Consider the following 23,217-nt stretch of genomic DNA (forward strand, 5'->3'; position numbering starts at 1 on the left):
GTGTGAAAATGTTTCTTCGGATAAACAATCTTATCCGTAATACGATCTATTCTATTTAAAATCGGAAAATCATAAGCACAAAATTTCTCAATGGAATTTAAAAACAGATTTTTATAAATGGAAAGTACAAGGCAAATCATTTTCCTATTTACTAGATTTTTTAAACATCGATTAAAATTTTCTAATCGGTTATTTTTTATTTTTACAAAAAGATTTAAAATTTGTATATAATTTTATTGTGTAAATTATATTTCACTATATTTCTACTGATATAGAAAGATCATTTAATTCTTCTTAATCGAATGTTATAATTAAAAGTAAATTTTACAGTTAAATGATTAAATATTTATTCGAATGCACTTGTAATTTATTGATATATCGATTTTATTAATTGAATAATTATTTAATAAATAACTTTTTGATATACATGACAACATATATGTGTCTGTTTTAATTCTATTCGATTTCAATAAACTTACATATTTAAACATAAATTGTGCATAATATATATAAAATAAAATATATCCTATTGTTTAAAAAATACGATCTAAAGCTTAAATCAAGGAATATGAATTATTTTTTATCGATAACTTTTATGCCTAATGATGCAAATAATGCAATGTAATCAGTGTAAGATAATAAATTTATCGAATATAAATTTATCGAATATTTTTTATCTGATTTTGTTGGATTTTGAAAGATATCGAATAGTATTTCGTAAAAGCTATGAAATAAATCTGTTATTTTTCATGTGATAATTTTAAACATGATCTAATCTAGATTTTTAACTGTTCTTTAAATACTTCAGAGAAAGTAATCTTTAAAGAATTTTTATATATTTATATTAATTGAAAGAGAAAGAGAAAGATGAGAGAAAGAGAATTTGCAAAGTTGAAGAAAGAATATTTTTGTCACTCTCTTTATATCAATTAAATTTCATATTACATTCCGGAAAAAAATACGAAGATAATTTAAAAAAGAATTCAAAGATATTCAATGTTACCTGTAGATATTTCAGCAGACGCTTTCAGCAGCTGTCGTCCCTCTCAATTAATCCATTCCTTCGATGCTCCCTGATACTTGCCGGTGACACCACATATCGATGCACTCGATTACACTCGCGGATAATACGTCACTCACGTCCATGCAGAACAATATCGATTTTAAGTATCAACAAACGCGCATGTAATCGCAAGCGAGCCGATTACTTGACACACAGCTGATCGCTCCGACACTCCCGCCACTCGATCGCACTCACGAAAATCCGTACATGTATATTCGTAAAACTCCTTCGAAGGATACAACGATTTTCATGGGACGCGGATCAATATCGATCATACGCGTTCACTAGCGCCATCTGGTAGGGTAATTGAAAACGATCGTACTGCAAATGTATTTATTCGGCACTTTTGGCGCGCAATCATTTTGAACTGGCGTTAAAATTCCGAGAAGACGCCATCGTCAATCTCGGTGGACACGAATATCGTAAACGAACGGATCGATTGATCTGTCTCGATCAATCCCGATTTCCCGATTATGCTCCTCTCATAATCCGGATAATGATGTCGACTGAATAACACTCGCGATGCTCGTCGAATGAGACAAAGTGCACACGCACGTACTGGATTCTTCCGGATGGCGGATCACTCGGTCCGATCGAAACGATCGCGAATATACCGCTGAACGCGTCGATCGTCGACCAAATTGACACGCAAACGATCGCTCGTCATCAGACACGACACTCCCGATACTTCTTGTACGCGGAATCCGGCCGGGAAGGGCGAGAAGACGCGGAAATAAGGAGTAGTAACAAGACCCGACTGTCCACCGGCAACCCGCGACACAATCTATTACCTATTTAACAAAATTTGGTCAAGCCACTTCTCGCGGCTTACTTCGCGCGTTTGAAAACGCGACGGGAAAAATTTCCTAGAGACGTCTTAAGGTGCATACTAAATACTTGACGTTCATTTTCAATGATGTTCAAAAGATGTCACGTGATGAAAAATGATTTATTATGTCATGTTGAATTAATTTTTATTTTTAATCACGTGATGTCTGTTGTCGATATTAAACATCGAGCATTAATATGAAGAAGTATTTTTATTTATCAAAGAATTCAAAGAATTAGCGGTCACTAGATGCGTTATCGTCTATAGTTATTATGTATTCTATGGTTAATATTGAAAATTGATTCTAGAAAAATAAAAAAGAGGGCGTATTTCAAATTTATCGTATAGAGACCCTTTCTATTATGTGCTTATTATGTGCTTATTATACGCTCCTATTATGTGCTTATACGTATTCTTGTTCGAATTTATTTTTTTAATTTATCGAAAGTATTTTATAAATCTCAGCGAACATTGTCAACTCGGTAAGAATTATCTCTTTTTATCCATTTGTTTATGATTATATAAGTAGGCTCATAATTCAAAGAAAACAAGCAATTAGTACACTTAATATGCATTAGTGCATTTAATCGAATTTTTTATTAATAAGAATGCATTACAAAAAATAATTTAATTACATATATATTGAAGAGTTGAATTATTTGATTTTTTGCTCGATGTTTGTCTCAAAACGCGCAGAAAACTTTTATAACTTCAATATAAAAGTCAATAAATACTTGAATGCTGCATTTCTTAAAAATATTATTTCCTTCAGTTTTCTTTTTACTTGACATAATTTCACATTTTTGATAAATAAAAAATATTTCTTTTTCGATGCAATTTCTTATTTTATCTTTAATCTATTATTATATTTAATGGTATAATATTTTCATAGTTTTTTCGCGTTATATATACATCTTACAAAAAATTAAATATCTTTTTTAATCAAATTAAAACATATATAAAACATTGTGAATATAATTTTAATATACAAATTATAATTATATTTTTTATAGATGGAACTTTCAGCAACAAAATAATTATTAATTATTAACTTTTATAAGTTACATCTGTTCTATATATTAAATAATTCATATTTTTATTATTTTATAAAAAGGATCTTCTTCAACTGTAAATTCATAAATTAATTGATTGAATGTTATAAATATATATAGATAGATAATGCAGAATATATACATAGATAAAATTAATGAATTTAATTAATTTAATTTAATTGTAACAGATGCAAAGGCTTTTTCAAGAGGACGGTACAAAATAGGCGAGTTTATACGTGTGTGGCAGAGGGTGGCTGCGAAATCACGAAAGCGCAGAGAAACAGATGTCAATACTGCCGATTTAAAAAGTGCATTGAACAGGGTATGGTTCTGCAAGCGGTTCGAGAAGATCGGATGCCTGGAGGAAGGAATTCTGGTGCAGTGTACAATCTTTACAAGGTACGCACTGAGCTAAGATTAACAATAAAAAATGTTATTGCTTAAACTGCTTAAAAATTTCTGTTTTTATATGTCCTGTATAAACAATGTTATATTCGTAAATTTTCTTTAGATAAAAAATATCGATTATTAGTTATTTATTAGGATTGTTAATTTTTTCAATATAAGATTAATATTTTGTTGACATTTTTCTCTCCAAATGCAAATATAACGGAAAATGATTAATACGAGTAAAATGAAAATTTTATTCACTTATCTATATGTTATCTTTTCCGATTTACCTTTAATTAAAATGTACTAGATTATTTTCCTGTTGTATTATTATTTTATGCTGTAAAATTTAATGACTATATTAAATTGCCCGTAAATATAATTAAAATCATTCAGAAAAATATTTATCTTTAATTGGATAAATTTACGAGTTTTCTTTTGTCAAATATTTTTGTAGAGAAGTAATTGTAGAATCTCTCATCTTGCTTTTGTAATATTATTATATATTTGTCCACATATCCAATATATTTATCAATAATAATTGAGATAAAAAATTGAAATAATTAAAATAATATAATTCTCACACAGAAATGTACATATATGTGCTCCTTTCCTATAGGTTTTAGGTTCTCATTTAATTAAAAATTATTTTCCATCCTGATATTCTATTAAAAAAATGATGCTCGAATATATCTGCATAAACTTACTCGTAATTATTCATTAAAGTAGTCAAACCGGAAATCGCAGAGTCAAGCAAACTCTTTATGTGGCTTAAAAGACATAAATTGATTAATAATCATCGATAATTGATGCGAATCATTAAGTTACCTGTTGCTCGTAGGTGAAATACAAAAAGCACAAGAAGAGCAACAAAGCGGGTGGCAGCATGAGTGGCGGTAGTAATGTCGGTGGTGTAAACGGCTCGGGATCCCTGGGCGGCACCAAGAGCGCCATAGGTACGACGATGTTAGACAAGCACATGGCCGCGGCAGCAGCCGCTCATCACAGCCAGCAGCAGCAGCAGCAGCATGCTCAGCTGGCCGGTAGTTTTCTTCATCATCACAAAATCTCGTCAGGCGATCCACTCAGTTCGCCACCCACCCCAAGTCACCCGAGCCACCCTGCGCACTCGGGCCACCTCGTCAACGGGACAATCCTGAAGACGGCACTCACCAATCCTTCCGAAGTGAGTATTCTTCAGCTTTATAGTTCAAAGTTAACGGATTTTAAAGTTTATTAAATTTGTATTGTTAATATATATAAATCATTTTCAATGATGATGAATCAGCAGAATCAGAAGAAAGATTAATTATATGAATCATATGACGAATATGTAATTGATTTTTCTATTATATAAAGATTTCATAGAAAATTTTTTTAATATTTAACATTAAATAATTATTAAAAAATTTTTAAATTCAGAATGCTTGAAGAGAATGGGAGATTCACTGGCTTTAAATATAATAAAACTTTGTTGTTTGTAAGATTTTGTCGGTTTTTAAAATCTTATTTGAGATCTTATTTGATTGACATGTCGACAGTTTAACAAAGAAAACGATTGATCAAAGAATCTGTGATTAGAATTAGAGCCCTCAATGTTCTCCACGATTTCACACAGAATTTCTAAGCACTTCCCATAATATATCTAAATAAAAATTCATCTAACGCATTCATTCCGAATGATTTATCGCTGATAATCACGAGGCTGAATCGTGCGAATTCGTTTTCAGAGGGAAAGATCGCACGATTCGCCTGCTTCCGCGTGTCTCGCGAAACAAAGTCGCGTGTCAGCGAATTAGTTTCATTGCGACATGGTGTGCATCGCGTGTCATAACTTTTACCTATTTCTCCTAATTATTTGAGCATTACGCAAGACGTATTCATCGTCAGCGACGTAATGCAGATTAATCTCAGCCACCAGAAGTATAGCACTCATTATCAGTGATGTGCGTGTATACATGTGAAAACTTTCTAAAAATTGTTCCGATCGTATGATTATCCGATTTGAAAGTCCGCTATTAATTTGTGAGGGGAACGAGGAGTTTTTACGTTGTCTTTTCTTGTTTGCACGATGCATAGATCAACATTCGCGCGGCTTCGATCGAAGCATCGTGCTTGCCGTCGTAATTTACGTGATTTATATGGCATAGCTCTAGTTAGAAATCGAGCATGGGGTCAACAAAAGTCGGCTGCCAACAGGGGAATCCGGAATACTTTAAGATGAGAATGTCCCGCAGGCACATTCGCTTTCACTTTCGAAACGAGCTGCGATGCAAGATCGCTCGAAAATCTTCATCGCGATGATGATCTTTCACGCTTCATTTTCAGTCTAATAATGTCTTAAGTTTTCCTCTACTTTCATTTATCCTTTTTGATTAATTTCATTTTTCTTTTATAATTTTTGAAAATATTTAGCATTAAAAAATTATTTTTGTTAACTGTGTCTTAAACCTGTATTAAGATAAAATCTGTTTAAAATTAAATTAAGAATGATTTTTTTATTTATCTATTTGGCTATATTTTTCTTTGTCTATTTGCAAAATTGTTTATAAGGGAATTTCGAGAATCTGGAAATTTTAATTTTGATGAGACCTTCCAGAAATACTCTGTTCTTGTGGATTAAAACTCTTATGTGATCGAGGAATGCGTTGTACGCGTTCGATTGATACTTGCAATCTGCATTCGGTATCGATATCCCTTAGGAAAATACAGATCGAATCATTTTGATGAAGTCAGAATTCGATATCTACGAATATTACTATGACGGCAAAGAACCTGTTACAATTGCATAGGGCATAAAATTACATCAATCATCGCGGAGCGTGCCGCACTTCGTTCACATAGTGCACTTTGGGAAACGATATAATGATATATTGTACGCAGTACTTGCCAATTAAATGATTACGAACTCACTGGTCTTACACTTAGTAACGAACCAGAAAATATGCAGTTAACATTAGAGATAAATCACCGATAAATTGTAGGTTGAATAGATTGTAATTTTTAAAGAAGAAAGAGAAATATATATATATGTTGTTATACTACCGAGAGAAAGATAACTTTGATCAAATAGGACACTTATTTATGTCTAAAAACCATATAATTTATATATAACTCTGAAGCAAAAATATCTAATATAAAGATCCAATAGAATTTATGCATTTATTTTTTAAAAATATAATTGCATATATTTAATTTATATATAATCGCAGAATAAAATATATAAAAATTCAACAATCGTTTATTAATATTCGAAGTCACTTTTTATCAAGTCCACTTTTATTTTCGCATAAACACTTTTTATACAAACACTTCAAAGATATACATATTCTGCATGAAGAATTTGGGATATTTTAATGCGATTGTCAAATAATAGAGGAATTACGCGTTGACAAATAGCAAATTCGGCTTGTGTGTCGATCGGTTTCTCTCACACCGATTCTGGAATGAATGAACTGCCTGTCACAATTTCACTTTCTTACAACTCGGTTTGCGCAAGCCTCAAGGTTTCCCACATTACGAAAGTTGATAGATAGAACGAGCGAAAATCGGCCGATTGTCGTTGATGTCATTGAATCGCACAATTTTTTTGCGATTTATTTGTCTGCATTTCTGTACATAATACGAAATGTTTGTAAATCTTGCAATTATGTATGTATTTTTGCAGAATATTGTTTCTATATACGTGTGTTCTATATTATATTAATTTTAAACAAATAACACATAAACAAAGACTATTAAAAATATTCAATAATAAAAAATAATAAAAACTATTAGCATTATATGAAAGTCAAATTAATAATTTATGAAAGTGTACGAGAATAATGTTCAGGAAACAAAATTTTATTAACAGGATTGAATAATTTTTTTCATGTTGTGATTGACATATCAGGATTGCATATATTCAATGATTCGCATCCCGGTTTTCTCAAGTGGAACGATCGAAAGTAATTGAAAAATTATGCGCATATTACGTCCGATCAGATGAGCAAACGAAGATACTGCCGTGATCGCTCAAATGGCCCGGTAGAGGCCATTGCCAAAAGTGAAACCGATGCCATCAAAACTGGATAAATGTTGACTGTTACGGTGCTCCATTAAAAAGAGGTCACTTTCGAGCCGCGATCGAATCATCATATGTAAGATGGACAACCACATACATCTTCGAAGTGGGAATTTCGTGAAAGATAAAAAATCGACACAATTTTGTTGAGAAGAGAGACATAATATATTTGACTTTTTTTTAGTCATGAAAATAACATGGAAATAAATTATTCGATCAGTCGAATTTAATGTATATCATGGAGATTGATATTCACATCTTTATTATTTTAAAAACAAATTCTGTAAAAAAAATTCTTTATAAAATTGTTCCTATTTATGAACTTGCATATATAAAAATATTTTATATAAATCTATTTTTTAGGCAGAATTATTTTTTTATATTTGATTATTGAATTATTCCTTTTAGAATTAATTATTTTAATATTTGAATATAATTTTTTATATAAACTCTTGTTATTGTATATCGTACATATTATATATAATAAATATATAACTATAAGTATATAAGTATATCAATTAATATACAAAAAACACATTAATTAAAAAAAAATTATATTAATGATACTTAAATGTTAAATATGATATCTATCTAACAGAAATACATATAAGTAATCTTTTCATAATTATATATGATTACGAGGTATGTAATGAAATTTATACAATATTTTATTCATTGAGAATGAAATATATACAATGACAGTAAAATTGACCAACACATATCTTTACTATTGAGCATCTTACATGTCAATGCTTACTTATACAGGGCGATCCTGAAAAACGATCCGTCTATAAAATGACGTATTCCTGACACCATTCTAAGACAATTTTTCCTTTACCAAAATTTGATTTGAAGCGTAGTTTTTGAATTATGAGCAAAAATAGTTAGTAAATCACGCGTCGAGTACAGAAGGCAGGCAGGAGCGGCGCGGCGTGCCGCGAGCGCGGGCGCAGCTGACCGCCCGACGGGTGATTATCACCGCATGAGTCGCTAACTATTTTATCTTATAACATAAAATTATGCTTTAAATAAAATTTTGGTAAAGAAGAAAATGTCTTAGAATTACGTCAGAAATACGTGTTGCTTAAAATAACGTTATTTTAATAATGAAAAGTTGTTCCGGATCGCCGGCCGTCCGACGTTGCAATCAGCTGATTGCTACACGCGATGTGTGTATGGCGGAGTGTGTGCGTAAGAGAGAGAGAGAAAGAGAGAGAAAGAGGGAGAGAGGGAGGGTAGGAGGGACAGACATTCATACACACGCACGCACTTTTTTTCTCGCTCTCTTTCTCTCTTTTACGCAACACTCATACACTCTCTCATTCGGTCTCTCACCCACACTCTCTCGGTCACTCACTCACTCACTCACCTGCTTACTCACTTGCTCACTCACCTTGTAGCAGCGTAGCGAATCTTCATGCTATGTATTGTTGTATCTGCTGCACGGTTATGATTGCTAGAGATGCGCGACACATCGAAATTTTTTCGATTATTAGTCTCACACTCGATTGACACAATACAGATTACGCGATAACGAGTTTACTGTTTATTCACTCACTATTGATTTATCGATACCAAAAATTACTTTCAAAGAAACGCGAATGCAAACAACACATGACTCGACGCGAAGCGACGGACCGCGGAGACTGCGCGACCACAAGAGTTATGTTGCCAGAAACGCGACACGCGACATCTAACAAACGACTTGCGCGTGGCGCGTGATTGACGCGAGATAAGACGAACGATCGGCTAAAACCTTCGCATTGCGAATGCGGTAGAAAACATGAATAATTATTATTTTAAAAAGCATGTGTTGTACGTTATTACGTTTTCGAAATTATTGCATTCACGATGCGAAGATTTAAGTCAATCGCAAGAATAATGTAATTAAAATTACATTATTCAATTACATTGTATGTAATTTTAATTACATTATTCTTGCGATTGACTTAAATCTTCGCATCGTGAATGCAATAATTTCGAAAACGTAATAACGTACAACACATGCTTTTTAAAATAATAATTATTCATGTTTTCTACCGCATTCGCAATGCGAAGGTTTTAGCCGATCGTTCGTCTTATCTCGCGTCAATCACGCGCCACGCGCAAGTCGTTTGTTAGATGTCGCGTGTCGCGTTTCTGGCAACATAACTCTTGTGGTCGCGCAGTCTCCGCGGTCCGTCGCTTCGCGTCGAGTCATGTGTTGTTTGCATTCGCGTTTCTTTGAAAGTAATTTTTGGTATCGATAAATCAATAGTGAGTGAATAAACAGTAAACTCGTTATCGCGTAATCTGTATTGTGTCAATCGAGTGTGAGACTAATAATCGAAAAAATTTCGATGTGTCGCGCATCTCTAGCAATCATAACCGTGCAGCAGATACAACAATACATAGCATGAAGATTCGCTACGCTGCTACAAGGTGAGTGAGCAAGTGAGTAAGCAGGTGAGTGAGTGAGTGAGTGACCGAGAGAGTGTGGGTGAGAGACCGAATGAGAGAGTGTATGAGTGTTGCGTAAAAGAGAGAAAGAGAGCGAGAAAAAAAGTGCGTGCGTGTGTATGAATGTCTGTCCCTCCTACCCTCCCTCTCTCCCTCTTTCTCTCTCTTTCTCTCTCTCTCTTACGCACACACTCCGCCATACACACATCGCGTGTAGCAATCAGCTGATTGCAACGTCGGACGGCCGGCGATCCGGAACAACTTTTCATTATTAAAATAACGTTATTTTAAGCAACACGTATTTCTGACGTAATTCTAAGACATTTTCTTCTTTACCAAAATTTTATTTAAAGCATAATTTTATGTTATAAGATAAAATAGTTAGCGACTCATGCGGTGATAATCACCCGTCGGGCGGTCAGCTGCGCCCGCGCTCGCGGCACGCCGCGCCGCTCCTGCCTGCCTTCTGTACTCGACGCGTGATTTACTAACTATTTTTGCTCATAATTCAAAAACTACGCTTCAAATCAAATTTTGGTAAAGGAAAAATTGTCTTAGAATGGTGTCAGGAATACGTCATTTTATAGACGGATCGTTTTTCAGGATCGCCCTGTATGTCACAAATGCTATATTTCAAAAACTTTTCTATATAATTGAACACGAAAGAATATACTTAATATTTTTTTTTATAGGTACTTTACAATTTTGCTAATTAAATCAATCATAAGCAGATAGAATTATAATTTAAGCACAGCTTATTCCTGCACAATGGCTGTACATAGTGCAAGTACATCAATAAGCTACAGTTGCAGCGAACATCATTACCAGATACCAACAGCGTCAGATAGATCCTTCATTATAACGCGTGAAATATCATTATTACACATCAAACGTTCGTCATCATCGCTGCGAACGATACATCGGCGACGAAGGCAGGGACAATAGAAAATCAGCGGCAGCCGGTGCCAAGGACGGGCAGTTCTCCGGCGGTTTCGTAACTCGTGAAAGTTTGCACGGAGGACAGTGACCTCACCCTTCCTTCGTCTCTCGCGCTTCCTCTCCTCCAGCACCTCCTGGATATCTCCTCCCTCGTCTCCCCCTCATCACCTCCTTGTTTGTTCCTCATATTGAGTCTTCAACTACGAATGCATCCCACGATGGTCGCTTATGCATGGATCTTCAAGATATCCGACAAAGCGACCAGCTTTCCCCGAAGTCAACTGAGTTGGTGGGCCCTCTCTCTTTCTCTTTATCTCGCTCTCGTGCACTCCGCGCCCGACCCCGAGGAAGTGTTTCGGGGTCCGAAAGGTCAGTGAAAGGCAGAGCTTATGTCGACTGGATTAACATGCGCGGCCGCCGAACTCGAATTGTGATGAGAAGAATGCCTTAGGAATCGTAATTATCATTTGAATCTCCTCGAGATAAGTTTCGTGAAAAATCTTCAAGGTCACATAGATGCAACCGAAAGCCTCTGGTGTCATATAATGATATGATTAATAAATGTTAAAAGCTATGAGCTACACTGATATATAAAATTTCTGAAATATTATATAATATATAGAATATTTAATGATTACTTATTTTAATCAACAATTTAGATGAAAATTAAAACGTAGAATAAGAATATTCTAGGAAGGAGCAATTTTTTTGTATGTCTTTTATGTATTAACGATGCAAATGTTATATGTGTTTAAGGTGGTGCATTTACGGCAAAGGCTAGATAATGCGGTAAGCAGTTCGAGGGATCGAGTCTTTCCTCTGGATGCAACCCTAACTATGATCCAAACCCTTATAGACTGCGATGAGTTCCAAGATATCGCCACATTGAGAGTATGTGAACATTATTCTTTCTTTCACACTAAAATATATATATAATTTTTTAATTCTAAAAAGACAATTATAAATATTAATAAATATTAATATATATATTATATATATATATATATATATATATATATATATATATATATATTCATAAATATTAAATTATATAACTATGTATAAATATTATGTGTATAAATATAAATTTTCTTACAAAAGAATATTTTTCGTATATACATATATAATTTGCAAATATAATTAATAAATGCTATTTAATTAATTTAATCTATTTCTTTAAAATAGCATCTAATAAGAATAATTTATTTTTTAAGCTGATTTTTTATTGAAATATTCTTTAATAAAAAAATAAAAGTGTGCAAAATATTATGATTAATCCTCAAAGGAAACGTGCTCCAAAACTATACATAAACATCTTCTGTTATAGAACTTGGACGAGCTGCTGGACCATAATTCAGATTTAAGTGAGAAGCTGTGTCAGATAGGAGACAGCATAGTGTACAAGTTGGTGCAGTGGACCAAAAGGTTACCGTTTTACCTTGAGCTGCCGGTCGAAGTTCATACAAGGTTGCTCACCCATAAGTGGCATGAACTTCTTGTGCTGACCACTTCTGCTTACCAAGCGATGCACGGTCAGCATGGGTTAACTAATGTCGGTACTGATGGGACGGGCGCAGATTTTATGCAAGAAGTAATTATTTTTTGCAATAATTTACACGCATTATAAGCATAATTATAAATAATTTTATGTTATAAAACACACATATTTTGTAAAAGTTATAATAATAATATATTATATATATATATATAATTTTAAATTTTATATATCTTATAATAATAGTTTTTTAAATATATTTTATATATATTTTTTTTACATATAGACATTTGCAAAAAAACTTAAAATTTTTCTTACACGTATTTAGACTTTCAATCTAATTTTTAATACAAATTTTATAAAAGAATCTCAACCATTTATTTATGCAACAATATTAAATTTTATTGAGTAGAGTGTAATACAATAATAATATTTCGACGATTAAATCCTCCTAAATACTGTAGATTTATTCGTTTAATCGATAAATCATTTGCAATAGTATTTTTAATTCATTAATAAAAGCTTTAATTTTACACATCTTTTTAACAAGACACAAATATATATTTTTATTTGTGAAATAAACGAGGAAGATATTCAAATTCGGTTCTAATCGATTTTTCACAATCAGGTAACGAACAACATGTATACGTTGCAAACGTGCCTAACCAGCATGATGGGTCGACCGATAACCATGGACCAATTGCGGCAAGACGTAGGGCTCATGGTAGAAAAAATCACGTACGTCACGCTAATGTTCAGGCGGGTGAGGCTACGGATGGAGGAATATGTCTGTCTAAAAGTAATCACTATGCTCTCACAAGGTAGGTATTTTCATTGACACATTAGTTTCTATCGGTTGTTATCGTTTAACTTTCTCGATTATGTAATATAAAAATGATATATAATAATATAAATGTACTTTCTTTCCGATGCTACAATTGGAGATGCGAAATGTAAGTTTAAAATATTCTCTTAAAGCGCCTCCATATACGCATGCATAGAATGTATAATTTTTTTTTAGAAAAAAATTCAAGAATTTTAGACTTTTTTAAATAATAAAAAAGTCAAAATGTTAGATGTACATGTATACTTTTTTTCAAAATAAATTGCTGTTTAATCTATATAATCTAATTAATTAAAAAAAAATGAAAAAGTCAACAGTCAAAATAAAAAAATAACATTTATGATAATTTAATGTCTTCATTTTTTTTTTAAATATGTCGGACACAAAATTTTGCATGTTTTATTTGATTTCATTTGTTTTCCTTAGCACGAGGAGGTACACTGGAATTAGAACAGATACAAGAACGATACATGAGCTGTCTGCGAAGTTTTGTCGAGCACAGCGCACCCCAGCAGCCAAGTCGATTTCATGATCTTCTCGTTAGGTTGCCTGAAGTAAGTCCAAAACAAAGTATGTTAAATGTAGCGACAATTTAATTAAAACCATTTTTGAATTAAAATAAATTAATCAAATATTGTTTGTTGTACAAAGATTTAAATAAAAATTAGATGATAAGATTGAATTTAACTTAAATTATTGAAAATTTAATTGAATCTAAAAATATTTATTATTTAAGATTATTTAAGATTAATTATGATAATCCTTATTTGAATTGTCTTTATGCACAGAATGTATGTAATAATATCGTAAAATATTCTATTAATTTCTATTAAGTAAAGTCCATCTGTTTACTAAATTACAGGTACAATCGGCGGCGGCTTTACTACTCGAGAGTAAAATGTTTTACGTTCCTTTCCTATTGAACTCAGCAATTCAAAGATAGTAAATAAACAAAATGACGCTAAACGAAGCTGAATACCTATATACATACTATACATATGTAATAAATATATACACACAAAAAAGCAAAAGAATCGAACAAACAGACAACCAGCAACAAACGAATAGAAAAACAGAAAGAAAAAAGCCCAACGAGAATAAGAAGACTCGAATCGAATGGGGAAAGGCTTTGTTTGTGTATGTATAATAAATATATATAAAAGTATATAATATACATATAAATAATATAAATGTGTGTGTTCGTTGCGTTGTACAAACGAAGAAGGGTGAATAAGGAAGAGAAATCGTTCAAACGAAATGGAACGAAAAGAACAGTGGACGATAGAAAGTAATTACGTCGGAAGCGAAAAAGAGAAGAAGGATTTAAATAAAATATTAAAGAAAGAATATATAAGAGTTAGAGAGAAAGAGAGAGAGCGAGAGAGGGAGAGAAAGGGAGAGAGAGAAAGAAAGCGCGCCACCTCGAGATGGGTAAATCAATCGAGGAGGGAACTGAACTTTTTTATCGAAACTAAAAGACTATAATATAATATATTTCTGTACGCAAACACGTACCGCGCAACTACGTCATTGTGTGTTCACATTGCATAATCTGATCGATAAAATAAGACTCTCGTTACGTACCGCTCACCGTAGGCCACCTACTATCATTACTATTACTATTGCTACTATTACCGCCACTTTCTACTACTACCGCTCTCGAAGCTAAAAGAAAAAAAAACAGCAGCAGATACCACGAAATGACTGAATGAAGGATCAATAGTTTGGATCGATCGACTGGCCGATGACGACGCCTTATTGTCATCTCAGCTCGACGTGGAATCATCGAGCTACAATTGAAACGTATTAACACACATTTACATACATATACACACACACACACATACATATTTTTAAATACCTCGCCACGACGTATCGATGTGATCTTCTCCTCGCAACTATCGCCATCAACGTGCGTAAAGGATGTAATGCTACAATTACTTTCTTCTCCCGTTATCATTGCACCTGCGCATCTTCGACAGGAATACGTTATAAGTCTTCAGGATATGGATCACGTAATTCTATCCATCAGAAGAAAGATAACAAAAGTGTAACTTTTCACATTCACCGAAAATGGAATTGTTTTTGGCGCAAACACTATAGCTGTATATCTAAAAACCAAGAGCGAAAAGTGGAAAGATTCACTGATTAATATGCAGATAACATGATCACGAGAGGAAAAGCCACAAAGAAACGAAACTATACGTAAAAACCTCGTATAAACTCGATGTCTCACGTTCACCACACATGCATCCGGATGCGAGTATTTATTATGTATGTATTTCACAACCGAATCAACATCGAGTCATCATCATCGTCGTTGTCGTCGTCGTCGTCGTCGTCGCCATTGTCGTCGTCGCCATTTAACACTCCGAAGCATGGTCCAAGCGCGCAACGCAAAAGACTCTCTTTACTCTTTTATAGTATTGGTTCGTTCATTTTTTATGCAACTTTTACACGCGCATTAATCATTAATCTTAGAGTTTTCCGCTTGCGTCGCGCGTTCTTCGGACGATCTCCGATCTTCCATTTGTAATTTTTAAAGGTCGTTTGCGCTAACTTTCTACTTATATTATCACTTGTAAGGTAAAGTGATTCTTATGATTGAAGTTCGAGTCTTTTAATTAAGATTTATAGAAATAATTTGTAAATTAAATTTTGAATATTGGCTGACTAGAGTATTACTAGTAAATAAGGATATAATTAAAAGAAACAAAAACATGTTAAGTGTCGTTATTGAATTAGAAAAAGATTTATAAATAAAATTTGTTATTTTTTGGATACTACATTTGATTATAATAATCAATGTAAAAGTGGAGTTTTTAAATTATTTAATTAAATTTTCTAGTCGATTTTATTTAGTAATTTTATATTTTTTTATTTATGAATATTTTGATACTTCTGATGAAAATATTTTATGGACATTATATTGTAATCATATTGAAACAGTACTGAATCACATTCAATTGAGTTCAGTATTATTTCAAGGATTTTATTTACTTGTTTTTTTTCGTTACGACTTTATTAAAATTTCAATAAAAATTTAGAAAAGTTCATTTAAAGTTAATTTTATTAATTAAATGTAAATGAAATTGTATTTATTGAAAGTAAATTTCGTGAAAACTTGTATGGCACAAAAAGATTGCAAACACTTAGAACAATGTAATGAAATTAATAATTTAATTTAAATGATTTAATTTATAAAATTTAAAATTTTACTTATGTACAAATTAGATTCTACTTTCTTAAGTAGTATCTTAAATAAACAATGATTTTCATTTATTTGAATATTTATCTGATTTCTAAACAATTTGTTCAATATTTACTCGAATAATATATTACAAATTCGTTATAATTCAAAATTTTTTTAAAAATATGTAATAATTTTCCTTAATACTTATAATATTTAATTATATTTTATTGTAAAAATCCTGATTTATATTGCAATAAATTTAACAATTATCAATCTTTTTCATGCATTTTAAATAAATTTCAACAAAATATTTTCATCAGAAATATAAATTTGCCTTAATATAACATAATAAGCAGAATTAATAATTAAGAATATTACATAATCATGTACACATAATACTTTTGCAAAAGAGAGAAATTTTTTTAAATAGTAAAATGTATGAGATAAAATTTTTATTTAAATTCGATATAATTTTCTTTATTTAAACTATTTCGATAATTTTTTATTTGAGAGATATTTTATTTATATATTCTGAATGGATAAGTTTTCTACTTTCTTTTACTTCTTAACTTTTGCACGGTAAATGGAATACATGGCATATATGGCATTTTTCCTTTGCATTTCCATTTTTACTAGATTACTACAAAAGTGTTAAAAAATGGAGAATTGAATCGTTCGCAGCACGCGCGTCGTTGTTTATTCGATAATCGCGACTAAAGTACGAAGAGCAAAGAGCTCTTTTATATTATTCCTCGCTAAAATGATATTTTAGTATTACGACAAAAAAGAAGTAAAGAAGCGCAACATGTACATATAGAAACATTATATGAGCACTCGTATCTCTTTGTCGCGAGGAAATTTCGCAAAAAATTTTTTTTTTAAATTATGACCAATAGCTAAAAATATTTAAAAAATCTTGTTTTTTTATGTTATAACATATATATACATATATATACCAATCTATATGCATGTGTACATACATGTATGTGTCCAAGTGGACTAATTGTGATAATTGATTGCCTCGCGAAACTGAGATATCGATTGCTCCAAAATTGTCAATCATTTGTGGATACGTCGTAAAATCGCAGAAAGCCGATGGCTAGCGCCGAAACATCGTTCGTGTCTTGGAAGATATTGCTCCTTGTGTAATGATTAATTCCGCACGTTTTGTCGACATGATTGTTTCATCTTGCCTTTCCATAGAAAATATCATAAATATGCGCTAATCGCTTGACAAGTTCGTGGCCACGAAGATGTTCAGGAAGGCATTATTTTTCGTTTTTTATGAATGTGTTAACCGCGCTTCACCCTTCATTTCTTCATAATGCTTTCGCAAACACTAGATTACTTCCCAAAATTGACTTATCTGATTAATTTTATTATAATCCTAATTTTTTTTTCGATTTTCTTTTTATAAGATAAAATTTAAAAAAGACAATAAAAAAATCGATAATAAAATAAAAAACTAAATGACACAAAATAATATAACTAAAGAAAATAAACTGGTAACAATTGAAATTTGATACTTGAAATATTCTTTTCATAATCAAAAATTATATATAAAATTTGATTTGTCAAATTCTGACTTATTAGTCAAATTAAACAGTGTGATTTAATAAACTTATGATTGTTGTAACTTGTGAATTGAAAATCTTTATATTTGAGTTTTATTCAAAATTATGTTTGGAATAAATCTATATATAAATATATTGGCTTCAAATTAGTAATATCAAATCGACATAAAATATCTGTACAATTATATGACCAAGTTATAAAAATAATTATAATAATATTATGACATTACGTTTATTTTGATTAATGCCAACTTTATAGATCCTAATTCGTTTAATAATTCTTTAATAATTCAAATTAATTATTTTTTAATTTTTCAATTTTGTACTACTTTATATTTTTGTATCGTCAAGCCTTTAGTTGCATCCGTGGCCACGAACCGCACGTTCCAGAGATCAACATGAATTATAATACGGACCTTGGGCCTACTAGCCTAGGGATACTTGTCCATACTATAAGACTTAACTAAACGATGAGATACTTCATACAGTAAACGTTGTAAATTATTTGACGTTAAGAAACATTAGGGGTAACAGTTCCTGTATTCCTCAGACATCGTACGTTTCTATATTCAATTCGACAATATTGCAAACGCGTGATTGTCCTTATTGAAAAAAACCAAGAAAATTTATTGACCGAATTATTGGCGAATAGGATAAAATATGTATCTCATTTTAATAATTGTATCGGATAGTTTTAATTGGATGAAAAAAAATTAGGAATTATCAAACTGGGTGAATATCACTGTGGTTCCAGTTAATATTTTATTTTTCTTCAGAAATATTCCTTTGATTTCACCTAGATTTTATATTTTCTAACAATTAAAGAAAATAAATCTGTTTTTAGCTTGTTTTCTGCATTTTACAGAAAATGCATATACAGTCATATTTTGGAGAAAGAAAGAGAGAAGAAAGCAATTTTTATATGTATATATTATGTGTGTAGGAAGTGAAAAAGTACAGCTGAAGAGATTAACGTAATATTCTCGTGTGTATATGTTTTCGACATTTGTCAGTATCCTTATTATTGAAAAATGTCGCATGGAACATTAATATTGATATGAGACTTAATTTGATATTTATTGATAATTATTACCAATGATATTTGTCAATGATTTAAGATATTGACAAATACCGATAACGCAATCCATGATTTAATTTTTAATTAATATTTTTTTTCGTTATCGTCAAATCAGTATTGTGCAATATAATCATTAGGATATATGTGAAAATGATACTTTCTCTTTCATCTTCTTTTCCATCTTTTTTCTCGATTTTTCTCCTTTCTTATTATCATTAGTTCGTAAAATCGTTGCGTACTTCTTGCCAAGAAATTTGTAATGTCTTATTTATTGTCAATATATCATATCGGTTATGTTAGCAATTGTCGTCGGAAAAAAGCCTCGAAAAAAAACACCATTTATATATATATATATATATATATATATATATATATATATATACAGGATGTCCGATTCGTGAGGGACCAAACGAAAAGTGATGATAGATTGGGTCAAACTAAGAAGAAAAGTCCTCTACCATTTTGCAAAATTCGCAATAATTATTAAGTAATAAGCAAAAATGTCACATGAAGGTTACCTTTAATTTTTTAAATGGAACCCCCTATTTTTTATTATGTATTCTTATAGCTTATCTCGAGAGCTTTCCAAAACACTATAATAAAGTATTTCTTCATTGAGTACTTTTCGAGTTATGAGGCTTGAAATAATTTCTTAATTTTACATAAACCAAAAAATATCTAGTAAAATATTCATTTTTCGATTATCTTACCTTAATACTTTTATATACAAAACAATGAGAGGAATCAATTGGTGTAAAGAAAAAACATAGTTGTTTTTAAAAAAAATATGTAATTTGCAATTAACAATTACATATTTTTTCTTAAAAACAACTATGTTTTTTTTTTACACCAATTGATTCCTCTCATTATTTTGCATATAAAAGTATTGAGGTAAGATAATCGAAAAATGAATATTTTACTAGATATTTTTTGGTTTATGTAAAATTAAGAAATTATTTCAAGTCTCATAACTCGAAAAGTACTCAATGAAGAAATACTTTATTATAGTGTTTTGGAAAGCTCTCGAGATAAGCTATAAGAATACATAATGAAAAATAGGGGGTTCCATTTAAAAAATTAAACCTTCATGTGACATTTTTGCTTATTACTTAATAATTATTGCGAATTTTGCAAAATGGTAGAGGACTTTTCTTCTTAGTTTGACCCAATCTATCATCACTTTTCGTTTGGTCCCTCACGAATCGGACACCCTGTATATGTATGTGTGTGTGTATGTGTGTGTGTGTGTGTGGTATACATATTATATCACAGGGTTTAACTTACGGGTTTACCGCCACTGCTCTTTTCGTCTATACATTCTTGAACAATGCAAAATCTCTTTGTTTCCAGTAATTTTTCAATAATTCAGTTTATTATGTAATATTTTTAGCGAGTAAACATCAAGAGAATTTAGCAAATTAAATTTTTGAAATAAAAAAAGAGATGAAAAATAAGCTTATTCTTTAGACAATCTCAAATAACATTTGCTTAAATTTAAAAAATTTTATTTAATCTTTAATCAAAATATTTTAATTATGAAAATTTAGATTTGAAGGAAAACATAATTTTGAAGATTAAATAGTTGTAAGCGCAAGAAAAATAAACATTATAAAATTGGATCCAAAAAAGCTATTTCTTCCAAAAAAATCAAATTAATCAAAGATTCGGAAAGCAAAAAGAGCGATAATCAGTGTGTGTACGCGTGCGTAAGTGTGTGTGTGTTTGTATATATTCGTTCAAATATTTTATGAAAAAACGTGCATCGATGTCTGGGAATACAGCAACTGCTTACGGGAGAGCAAAAGCGTTGGATCAGCAAGACTTAGGGCATTATACTACAAAGAGTATTATCATGCCCAACCCTTTAATATTTAAGTGCGAGTGAGAGTCTATCGAGCAAAAGAATGATAGGAAAATCTAACGAAAAAGAAAAAAATGAAAAAAAAAACGCAAAAACCAGTACGCTCCTCTCGTTTGTGGGTTCAACTTTGTGTACATATTGTACGAAAAGTTTAATAATAACTATGTTGAAAGTACTAGTCCTGTCTTTGTATAATTCCGTGTTATATACTCGTGCTCGTGAAGGCTGCAAGTGCGGTGTCGCCGCTTCGTTTTGTCAAATTACGAGGAAGTGAATGAAATTTTTTCGCATTTTTTTCTATTCTATTATTTCTCGCATTTATTGTCAATATTGAATATGCCCAGGTACGTTTGAAACGGTAATTGTCTCTTTAAAAATGAGAATATTTGCTCAATGTTTGAAAAACGTAACTTTACACAAGCTTCATTGTTTTAACATCTATACTAGAAATCTCTGAGTAAAATTTAATAAAATTTCGAGAAATTTTATAATTTTTATAGGCTGGAGAGAAATCGAATATATATTTCTATACAATAGAGTATTTTTAAAAGTAATATTTCGAGATTTTAATTTTACACTTAAAATATTATTTTTTTTATTTATTTCGATTGCAAATATATAATACTGTAACAATACCATATCATTATTTTAAGATATATCACTTTAGAAGTGTCATTCGAGATGTATTATTTAATATATATCGCATTAGAGAAAAAGTCATGATACTACGTAATTTTAATATCGTGTTGCATTTAATTAATTAGTCGGCATTGAACTTATTACAATTAGATTACATTTTATTTTATTCGAATTACGTTTATATATTAGCATGACATTTTCGCTCTTTTTCATTTTTATATGAGAAATGCATATGAAAATCACTTTCACTTCTTCTTAATCAAGATGATCGGCGCGTATCCCTTGTTGCAATTATATCGAAAGAGGCACGAGAAGAAATGCAAACGTTTAACCCAGAAACGACGGTTGAGAAGAGAAGTAAAAAAAAAGCCGGATTGGCTAGAGAGAGAGAAAAAGATACTTTTTCAATGAGTGAGTCAAAAGTTACCAATTTCTACCTACGTTTAGAGAAGAAGTATGTTTTTTATTATCTCGTTTATCTTCGATTATATTCTTTTTGTAATTGAGATTTCGGCACCATTGCGTGAATCGCCGTTTCATCGGAAACCGAGTGTCACCCTTTTGTGATGTCGAAAACGTCTTGTCGCAATTTTATGATAAATTTCCTCGATATGGCGCGATTATTGCTGCCGAGATACATTTAATGTGCTTTTTATCGTGAGCCCTTTTTCTATCGCGCAGCAAGGAGCACATTGATAAAGGTCAATTATGCTGTTATTATGCATTATTTGATGATAAAAATTGTAATATAATATTTCGCCCCTTCCCCTTTCTACTTTCGGTGAACGAAAAGTTTCATACAATTTTCTAGATCAAGTATTTTTCAATATTTTGTACATAGATTTAATGGTAAATACGCGGAGTACACGAGTAATCATAAGACTGACAAAGTGTAGATTTTGATGCACGATTTTAAAATCGTGTTATTTGATGGACTTAAGATTTTAATCAAATTCTACACGATTTCTTTTTAAAAGACAAATTACCATTTATCATTTTATCAGTTTCCTCGATATATCAGAAAATTCTTTGCGTGTAATCAACAATAAACTCATTTATTGCATTCTGTTGTGCATTTGTTGCTCTATTCAAATTCCATTATAAAATTATTACAAAGTTCTCGTACATAGAATCTAATATGAATTACACGTAAGCAGCAATACAACTCATTAGATTGATAAAAATCATTATTGGATGAGGATAGAAGCGCATGTAGAGACAAGAAAAATATTATTTCATTAGAATGAAAAAGCATGTGACGTAATTCGACCAATTTGATCGAAGGTTTTCGGTTTCAGGCGAAACAGGCCAAATTTCACGAATGGCGCGTGCGAACCCCCCTGTATTTTTATGAATAAATAAGATATTTAAAGAAGAAAAAAAGAGAGAGAAGTAAATCTGAAGTCTGTTTGGAGATGCCTTTCATAGGGATTATAAATGTAGATAATATATTATACATAATGAACATAAATACGCTATATTATTATATATAAATATATATATATATATATAAATATAGTAAGAAGTAAATAGAATTATTATATATATATATATGATGAAAATAATATTATTACGAGTAAATATATATATATAAACTGATTAAAGATTAATAAAAAAACTCGTCCGCCGTTTAATCATGAATCTCATACCTACTCTCCTGCATATTTCTCCTCATTTTATTTATAGTGATTTGTATTTGTTTTTTTATTGCAATTACTTACATATACATATCAGGAATATTATTGATAAACAATCAAG

General features: G+C 31.1%; 1 protein-coding gene and 1 long non-coding RNA gene across 11 annotated transcripts in view; one reads left to right on the top strand and one right to left on the bottom strand.

The window, feature by feature from the left end:
• LOC145971361 (uncharacterized) overlaps positions 1–1,292 on the bottom strand; it is a 157,611-nt gene extending 156,319 nt beyond the window's left edge. Inside the window, exon 1 of the long non-coding RNA XR_014438863.1 lies at positions 1,004–1,292. This is a non-coding gene — a long non-coding RNA (uncharacterized LOC145971361). The remainder of the gene's footprint in view (positions 1–1,003) is intronic.
• The window catches only part of Hr4 (nuclear hormone receptor 4), a 168,645-nt gene extending 152,364 nt beyond the window's left edge, over positions 1–16,281 (top strand). For 6 of the 10 annotated variants that reach the window (XM_083098913.1, XM_083098916.1, XM_083098915.1 and 3 more), the window contains 7 exons: positions 3,133–3,343; positions 4,176–4,520; positions 11,532–11,666; positions 12,103–12,366; positions 12,899–13,091; positions 13,541–13,668; positions 13,977–16,280. In XM_083098913.1, coding sequence (XP_082955039.1) covers positions 3,133–3,343; positions 4,176–4,520; positions 11,532–11,666; positions 12,103–12,366; positions 12,899–13,091; positions 13,541–13,668; positions 13,977–14,057 — 1,357 coding nt within the window. In that variant the 3' untranslated portion in view covers positions 14,058–16,280. Of the gene's footprint in view, positions 1–3,132; positions 3,344–4,175; positions 4,521–11,531; positions 11,667–12,102; positions 12,367–12,898; positions 13,092–13,540; positions 13,669–13,976 lie in introns of all 10 variants that reach the window. The other 4 variants (XM_083098909.1, XM_083098910.1, XM_083098912.1 and 1 more) reach the window with 1 other exon arrangement.
• The last annotated feature ends 6,936 nt before the right edge of the window (positions 16,282–23,217 follow it).

Source organism: Camponotus vicinus, unplaced genomic scaffold (assembly GCF_025532165.1).
Source record: "Camponotus vicinus isolate PSW18456_S1 unplaced genomic scaffold, iyCamVici1.0 SCAF_5, whole genome shotgun sequence".
In the NCBI taxonomy this organism is placed as follows: domain Eukaryota; kingdom Metazoa; phylum Arthropoda; class Insecta; order Hymenoptera; family Formicidae; genus Camponotus; species Camponotus vicinus.